The sequence below is a fragment of the Colobus angolensis genome, unplaced genomic scaffold, assembly GCF_000951035.1.
Source record: "Colobus angolensis palliatus isolate OR3802 unplaced genomic scaffold, Cang.pa_1.0 Scaffold82, whole genome shotgun sequence".
NCBI classification, from domain to species: Eukaryota; Metazoa; Chordata; class Mammalia; order Primates; family Cercopithecidae; genus Colobus; species Colobus angolensis.
This window is the reverse complement of record NW_012122043.1, coordinates 1,391,312-1,400,259: the sequence shown is the minus strand read 5'-3', so window position 1 is coordinate 1,400,259 and position 8,948 is coordinate 1,391,312. Positions and strand designations below refer to the sequence as shown.

General features: G+C 59.1%; 1 protein-coding gene across 1 annotated transcript in view; it reads right to left on the bottom strand.

The window, feature by feature from the left end:
* Positions 1-8,948, bottom strand: part of KIF1A (kinesin family member 1A) — a 107,919-nt gene that overhangs the window by 7,586 nt on the left and 91,385 nt on the right. The window contains exons 37-38 of the mRNA XM_011929570.1: positions 2,827-2,941; positions 955-1,088 (exon numbers count right to left, since the gene is read on the bottom strand). Of these exons, the coding sequence (XP_011784960.1) occupies positions 955-1,088; positions 2,827-2,941 (249 nt within the window). The remainder of the gene's footprint in view (positions 1-954; positions 1,089-2,826; positions 2,942-8,948) is intronic.

The following is an 8,948-nucleotide window of genomic DNA, read 5'->3' as shown; positions in this document are numbered from 1 at the left end:
CCCCACAGAGCAGCCCCACACCCCACAGAGCAGCCCCACACCCCACAGAGCAGCCCACACCCCACAGAGCAGCCCCACACCCCACAGAGCAGCCCCATACCCCACAGAGCAGCCCTACTGTGCCTAGGACAGATTCTGAGAGCACCACGGTCACCCTCCCACAGACAGGTTGGTGGCACTGCACAATTACTGAGTGACCTCCAGAATGACCAGTCAGCCCTCGAGGACACTGGGTCCTGACCCCCAAGCTTTTTCCTCCCAGCTGTGCCCAGTGTGAACCTGGATACCAGGTCCCTGTGGCAGACCACGGGGAGACCCACTGAAGGTAGCCATGGGTGCCTGGTAGCCTCAGCGGCCCTGCTGTCAGGGCCCTGACATTCCAGCTCATTCTCCCCCATCCCCAAGAGTGCAAGGACGTGGTCAGCACGCAAGCACGGCTGGTCCTAGTGTTTGGTTTCTGGCTCCCCAAGGTGCCAACAGCCTCCAAGAAGAGCCACCCAGCACGTTCTGGGGGAAGCTGTGTCCAGAGCCCCCTTCCAGGCACCGCCCATGTATCCAGCTTCTCCTTCAGTGCCTTGTGGGCAGTCCCATGGCACAGGTTCCTGTGGTCCCCAGGGAAGACGGTCACCGGCAGTGGGGCATGGTGTGGCCCCAGGATCACCCACTGCGGAGGTTGCAGTGAGACTGCCTGCCCCTCCTCCCGTCCCCCGTAGGCTGGCCCTCAAGTCCCTCATACTGGTGTTGGTGTACCCTGCAGGAACTGTGGCATCCACGGAGTCTCCATCTGGGGTGAGCAGGAGGGGACTGAGCACAGGGACCCAGCCAGGAGTGTGGCCGGGCCTTGCACAGGGTGAGCTGCCGGGTGGCCCAAGGACTGCCGCCGGGCAGAGCCCCGTGTGGCCTGCACCGAGACCAGGGTGGGAGTCCCTGTGGCCCTCACCCCTAGGGGCTTACCTCTCCGAGGCCCGAAGGCTCCCACTGCCAAAGAGGTTGCGGATGGAGCGTGAGGCTGGCAGCTTGGCATCACGGGAATAGAAGACCATGCAGAAGTCCTTGGTGATGACGGCTGGCTGGGTGCAGTTCTCCATCTGAGATAGACAGGGGGCAGGGCTCAGGCACAAGGACACCCCAAGTGCCCAGGTGCCCTTCCAGTCTTCTCCTGGGGCACAACGCCCAGCACCAACGGGCAGCCCCAGGGCCTTCCCAGGGTCTCAGGTGTGGCCTGGACCCAGGCAGGAGAAAGTCTCTGCTCCTGCCCTCGAGTCAAACCCCACTGGGAACAGGCAGCCACAGCCCTGTGCACGCCTGGGCTACATGAGGCACTGGTCTCCATGTGTGGGAACCCCGAGGGTCCCAGGCACAGGCTCACTGCTCGGGCCTCAGCTACCTCACCATAAAATTGGGGCAACACAGGCCGGGTGCAGTGGCTCAAGCCTGTAATCCCAGCACTTTGGGAGGCCGAGACGGGCAGATCATGAGGTCAGGAGATCGAGACCATCCTGGCTAACACAGTGAAACCCTGTCTCTACTAAAAAATACAAAAAAACTAGCTGGGCGAGGTGGTGGGCGCCTGTAGTCCCAGCTACTCAGGAGGCTGAGGCAGGAGAATGGCGTGAACCTGGGAGGCGGAGCTTGCAGTGAGCCGAGATCCAGCCACGGCACTCCAGCCTGGGCGACAGAGCGAGACTCCGTCTCAAAAAAAACAAAACAAAACAAACAAAAAAATTGGGGCGACACCCTCCCCGACCCTGGAATGTCTGTGAGGATCAAACCGGGTCTTGTTTGAACACAAGTATTTTAACTCAAACACCACAGAAAACGACTTCCTGGTGGATGACACGCTAACTGCTAAACAGCTGGGCCCTGTGTCTTCCTGAAGTGGGGGCAGTTGCTGTGCACAGCTGAAGAGTCCCGAGCACTCGCTGGGAAGAGCTCTGCCAACATCTCCTCAGTGCAACCTCACCACCGTCCGGTGAGATGGTCACACCATCCCCATGTGAAGCCAGAATAATTTGGCTCTAACTAAGGAGAGGGGACGTGCTTGCAGATGCCCCCACCCACTGCTCCCCACCCTCCCTCTCCCTCACTACTATGACTAGCAAGAAACACCCACACTTCCAGCTGCCTCTTGTACTTGGAAGGGAGGCCACAGCCCAGGTCTGGCCACGGCCTGTGGACTGCAGACTCCTGGGGGGCCGTGGGGATGGAATACTTCTGTTTTTGTGCTGCCCGGAATGCAGACACAATGTCTGGTGGTGCTGCAGCCATCTTGCATCCCAAGGACAACACCCACACACTAAGTTTAGCAGAGTGAGTTAACTGCCATTCAAAGCACACGGAGACCAGGCGTGGTGGCTCATGCCTGTAATCCCAGCACTTTGGGAGGCTGAGGTGGGTGGATCACCTGAGGTCAGGAGTTTGAGAACAAACTGGCCAACATGGCAAAACCCCATCTCTACTAAAAATTCAAACATTAGCCGGGCGTGGTGGTGGGCACCTGTAATCCCAGCTACTTGGGAGGCTGAGGCAGGAGAATCGCTTGAACCCGGGAAGAGGAGGTTGCAGTGAAACTGCACCATTGCATTCCAGCCTGGGCGACAAGAGTGAGACTCTGTCTCAAAAAAAAAAAAAAAAAAATGCACATGAATTTATGTATTCAACCTTGTAGTCCAGTTTTTTTTTTTCCAAAAAGGTACACAAATTTAACCCAGGAACTTGAGAACTTGAGAAGCCGTCTGGGTCATCTGGGATTGTCCAGAGCTTACAAGAACCTCAAGCTTCGGGTCTGGGTGGTTTTGGTGGCGTGCCCTGGCATAGGTGCCTTGCCTCGATATAAGCAGAGAGCGTCATGTAGATCTTCTCTCGGTAAGGGGTGACCCGGTTCAGCAGGAGCGAGTTGTGCATGGAGCTGTCCCACGCAGCCTCAAATTGGTAAAAGGTCCTGAAAGGAAGCAGAGATGAAGTAAAGTTGACGGCACGGGGGCTGTTCTCAGCCACGTCGGGGACATGCAGACAGACAGAGTGACAGACGTGGGGCAGCCGCAAGGGAGCGGCCGGGGGCACAGGCTGGAAGCCCGGGCGGCGGTACCAGGAAAGACGGCTCCCTCCTTACTCAGGACCCAGAGAGTAGGGTCTCTTAGACGCCCTGATGGGAGCAAGCCCAGCATTTTCCCAGCTCCACCACAAATGGTGCCCCAGCTGTCACGCGGAGGCTGGAAGGAGAGGAGGCGGCAGGGAAGGAGAACAAGAAGGGCAGAGAGGGAAGGGAGGAGGGAGGCAGGACAGGGAGCTGGGACGTGGGGAACACAGGGAAGAGAGAGGGGAGGGCAGGAGGAGAGGACTCGGGCAGAGAAGAGAGGAAGGACAGAGGCAGGGAGGGAGAAGGCAGAGCTTGCCCCGGGCCCACCCCAGCCTCAGTCTGAGTAAGGAGGCACCACCATCTCTCCCTGGACCTGAAGGGGACCTGCCCGGGTTTGACAAAAACCTCCATGGTCCATCTCCTCTGACAATGGACTCACCCTTGGTCCATCGGGCAGAGGAAGGCCCCGGGGGGAGGATGCTTGGCATGGAGGCAGGGCGGCTGCCGCGAGGCCGTGTGCAAGAGTGTCTCTCTGTTAGCACACGGGAGACAGCGGCGGCCTCGCTGTGTCCCTGATCTCCAACCTGGAGTTACGGTGAGCACAGCCTGAGCCAGCTGCCCACTAACCCTGTCCCAGGGTGGCTCAGGGCCAACCCCAGGCGCCTGGGATTTTACATCCCCATGGGGTTGAACTGCACTCCGCAAACGCCTTGGGTGCCCTCTACTCTGGAACAGGGTTTTCTGTCACGTGAGAGTTCCTGTTTGCAGCCCTCTGGATAGCGGAGTGACTGAACTCCTTCCTCAGGCCTGGTGCTCACAGGGAGGACTGGTCACAGCCAAGGTGGACAATTTGCCTGAATCCAGAGTGTGGCCACTCTGCAGACCCTGAGCAGCAGGTTCAGCTCCCCCACCCCGCCACCCGCCCAACCTCGCCCAGCTCCCCTCCAAGCATCCTCACAAGGACACAGTTCAGAGACATCGACACACACAGCTGGGCGGCCACGCAGGCTCCAAGGCGGCCGGGCCCCTCCAGAGACCGCGGTGGAGCCCAGGTGGCACCAGGCTGCCCTGTCTACTACACAGCATGGTCTGGGATGCAGGGCATGGGTCTCACAAGTCGGGGGTGTGGAAGGAAGCAGGGACCAGGGAGGGCTGCTGTCCGACACACGTCACAGAGGAGCAATCCCGGGAAAGTGAGGACAGTGGGTGGTCAGAGAAAGGGCGTAGAAGCAGGCAGACGCCGAGGAGAAAGGAACTCGGAAGAGCAGAAGAGGACAGACCAAGCAAGGGTGGAAGAGAAAAGTGAGCTGTACCTAGTGTCATTTCCCAATGAAACGCTAAAGGTGGAGGCAGCCAGGACACACACGTACACACACAGAAGAAATGGAGACGTCAGAACAAGCACTGGCACAAGACCCAGGGCAGAAAACTTAGGAGCTCTGCAGGCACACGCTGGATCTCACGGCCCCCAAGCTCTCGCTGCACACAGGGCTGGGGTGCAAGCCCCACGTGGGGCCCCTGGCCCTGGCCCTGCAGACACCCCCTTCCCTGGGGTCTGCAGTGAGAGCCTTGCGTCTGTCCTCAGTCGGACCAGGTGGATGCCTGGGAGCCAGGACAAAGGCCTGGAGGGTCTGGGCTGCAGGCCAGGGCTGGAGCCACTGCAGCCTGGCTCGGAACAAGCGCCTCAGACCGCCTGGAACACCGCAGAGCCACTTCACAGCTGCATGGCCTCAGGATGTCACCAACAGCTCTGTGCCCCATTTCCTTGCAAGTACCATGGGGCAGTAATTGCCCCTACGTCAAGATATCTTGCAGATTAAATGAGCTAATACTTGAGTGCAATGAGAACACAACCTGGAGCTGGTACACGTCAGCATCACTATCTTCACTATCTGGTACACATCAGCATCGCTATCTGGTATACGTCACTATCTAGTACATTCTAGCATCGCTATCATCCTCATTACCTCTATGCACTGGGTAAGGCCCAGCATGCAGTTCCCACCAGCTCTATCTCTCCTGCTGGGCCCAAGCATTCAGTCCCGTGCTGGACCCTCTATCTTCTGCCTCCAAAGTCCCTAAAGGGCCTCAGCTTGCTTCTCTTCCCCTTCCTTCTCTTCCATCTCTGTGTGTGCAGACACAGCCCACCCGTCCCTCACCCCTTGGCCCCAGGATCAGAACTAGCAGGTCTTTTCCAGCATCAGCACCTACTCCCTTCTGTGCACCCTTCAGAAAGCACCAGGTCCTCCCAGCCCAGGCACTCCTCAGTCATCAGGAACCATGTCCCTGCCCCATCCTGGGGCTCCTTGGCCCCAAGTGGGACACAGCAAAGGAACAAGCCCAGCGAGGCAGGAAGGACCCCAAGGCCCAGCCAGGGGCTGCTCCTTAGAGCAAGTGGACTCTGCTGGAGCCAGGCCTGGGCTGTAAGTAGAACATGAAGCCACTTCCACATGAGGCCCACAACAACCCCCTTGGGCGTCCTAGCAGAGAATTTCTCAGTCCAGGTAGCATGTGGCTTTGCCCTGCTCAGACCCCAGTGGACTAGAATCTCTCTGAGAACCTGCCTGTGGTGGAGTCTCACCTGTGAGCTGGGGAGAGAATGGTGGGAGGGGCCTTACAGGACTCTGTGCACAGCAGGGACGGGGTCTCCCCATACCACTGTCCCATCCCCCAGGTGCCAAGATGGCCAGCCGGACCAGGGTCTGACATGGGCACAGCCATGGTGCTGTCCTTAGGTCATTTCCAAACTGCTGCTCAGCCCTAGAGGCCTCCCACTCTGCCCAGGGGAGCTGCACCCAAAATGCCTCTCAACCAGCCCTTGGCCCACATCCTGCCTGGCTCCACCAGGTCACGGGCAGCAGACCCTGGAATCTCAGGCCAGGAGAGTCCCTGGCAACATTCTTTAGTCCCCCTACTCCCCTCAAGCCTCTACAGAAGGAGGACAGGTCTTACCCAGATCCCAAGTGAGATCAGAGGGGACAATGGCTGGTGGATCGGAGTGGAGCAGGCGGGCAGAGTAGCAGCTCACCCACACGGGACACACATGGGACCCACACTGCCAGCTGGGGCCCACCAAGCTTGCAGGGCACAGCACGGGAACCACTGACAGGTGCCCCACGATCATACAGCAGGAAACCAAGACCCAGGAAGGCTGAGAGGTGGCCAAGATCACCCTGCCATGGCAAAACTGCAGGATGTGGGCTGGGAGGGCCTTGAAGACCACTCCAGGACCCCCACTCCAGGAGCGGGCATGAGGTTGCCCCAGGCCCTGTCCCCTGAAGCCCCCCTCACTCTATCCCACGTGACAGCTGCCAAACCCTCAGAATCATCACAAGAGGAAACATGCAGCCCGGATGTGGAGGCCCAGGTTCTCCAGGGAGGTGATCTACCAGGCTGAGGCCACAGATGGCAGCCAGGGCAGACCCTCCTCACCCGTGGGGAACATGATCCCAGCAGAAGACTTGATCCAATGTGAACACACAGCTAAGAGCAGGGGATTGTGCTTGAACCCCGACCTCAGGGATACGGTTCACAGGATTTGGACGTGACACAACACTGTCATGTGGCACCACCGACCAAGCAGTCCAAGAATGGAGCAGAGAACACAGGCAGCCCAAGTCTGTCTCTGGGATGAAAGCTGGAAGCAGCATTCGCACAGGGCCCAGCCAATTGGAGCAGGCTGGGCCAGGCACCCCTGAGGGCCACAGCCTGAGTCAGCTGTGTAGCCTCTCCACCTCCAGCCTGAGTCCTGGTCAGTGCTGGCTCCATTCTCCCAGCCCCCTGAGGGCAGTTGCAGGCTCCCTCCTCGCCTGACTGAACCCTGCCCCTGGGCTCTGTCCTGTGGGGAAATGTACAACTGGGAAGCCTGACGGCGCCCTTGAGAGTTTGAAACCTGGCATGGGGGCAAATCTGCAGGAGATCCACCCAGAGACAGGGGAGATTTTACAGCTAGGCAGGCGAGAAGGAAGTGGGTCCCTTGCAGTTGGATTTCAAAGCCCACCAAGGACTTAGACATAGGGGCTGGGATGGTGGGCATGCCACATGTCAGATGCCAGGCACAGGCACGACAGAAGCAGGGAGGGGGTGGGGGCGCAGCTGGAGAGAGCTGCATCCTGTCCCCACAGGTGGAGGAATGCATGGACTCTGAGCATCATCGGATGCGGCTCTGGCCCTGGGCTCCACCAGCAGCACTGGGCTGCAGCCACTGACAGCCAGAGCTGGCGCCCCAACCGTGTGCCACCCCTGAAGCTGTGCCAGCTGGGAGACAACCAGCATGTCACTGCTCCCCACCAGCTCCACTGTATGGCATGACCCTGGAGGTCGCTGTCCTCAGAGAAAGAGAATCCTAGATCAGATCTGGCCTCAGAGGCAGTGCCAGGTCAGGGGCTCGGCCTCTTCCACTCTCCCCTCCACCTCTGCTTTTGTGCCCCCAGCTCAGGCAAGCTCACTCTTTCCTGGTGAGCCCTCCCCACTGGGAAGATCCCCACAGTCCCCTTGCCCTGGCTGACACCATCACTGGACTCCGGCTCCAGAATGAGGGCCAGCAGTCCCCATCACTGCTGTGCCACAGGGCCAGGACACAGCCTGCTTGGTTAGTGCCTGCTATGGGGATTGGAGGGTAAGGGATGAGGGAAGGAGGGGAGGAGGGGATGAGGAGATGAGGAAGGAGGGGAGGAGGAGAGGAGGGAATGATGGATGAGGGGATGACGGATGAGGGGAGGAAGGGATGAGGGGAGGAGGGATGAGGGATGAGGGCAGGAGGGGAGATTAGGAGAGGAAGGGACGAGGGGAGGAGGGGAGGACGGAGTGGGGAGGGAGGGAGGAGAGAATGAGGGAGGAGGGGAGGAGAGAATGAGGGATAAGGAAAGGAGGGGAGGAGGGCATGAGGGATGAGGGATTTGGGAGGAGGGGAGGAGGGCAGGAGAGGATGAAGGGAGGAGAGAATGAGGGGAGAAGGGGATGAGGAAATGAGGGAGCGAAGGGGTTAGGGAGTGAGGGGGTGAGGGAGTGAAGGGAGGAAAACATGAAGGGAAAAGGGGTGGAGGTAATGAAGGGAGGCATGAATTAGGGGGTAAGGGGAGGAGAGGGTGAGGGAATTAGGGAATGCAGGGACGAGGGGGTAAGGGGAGGAGGGAGGGATCAGGGAAGGATGAGGGAATGAGGCAGGGAGAAGATGAGGAAATTAGGGGAGGAGCTAATAAGGGGATGAGGAGTTCGGCGGTGAGGGAAGAGAGGGTGAAATGAGGGGATGAGGGAGGGATGACAGGATGAAGGAGGGATAAGGGGATGAGAGGGGATGAGGTATGGATAGGGAGAGATGAGTGGATGAAGGAAAATGAGGGAGGGATGAGGGGATAAGCAGGAATGAGGGAGGGATAAGGGGATGGGGAAGAATAAGGGATGAGGAATGGATGAGGGAGAGATGAGGGTATGAGGAAGGGATGAGGGAGAGATGAGGGTATGAGGAAGGGATGAGGGAGGGATGAGGGGATGAGGGAAGGATGAGGGAGAGATGAGGGGATAAGGGGGAATGAGAGAGGGATGAGGGGATGAGGGAGGGATAAGGGGATGAGGGAGGGATGGGGGATGAGGGAGGGATGGGGGATGAGGGAGGAATGAGGGAGAGATGAGGGGATAAGGTGGAATGAGGGAGGGATGAGGGTATGAGGAAGGGATGAGGGGATGAGGGAGGGATGGGGATGAGGGAGGAATGAGGAAGAGATGAGGAGATGAGGGGAAATGTGGGAGGGATGAGGGGATGAGGGAGGGATGAGGGGATGAGGGAGGGATGAGGGAGGAATGAGGGAGAGATGGGGGGTAAGGGGGAATGAGGGTGGGATGAGGGAATGAGGGAGGGATGAGGGGATGA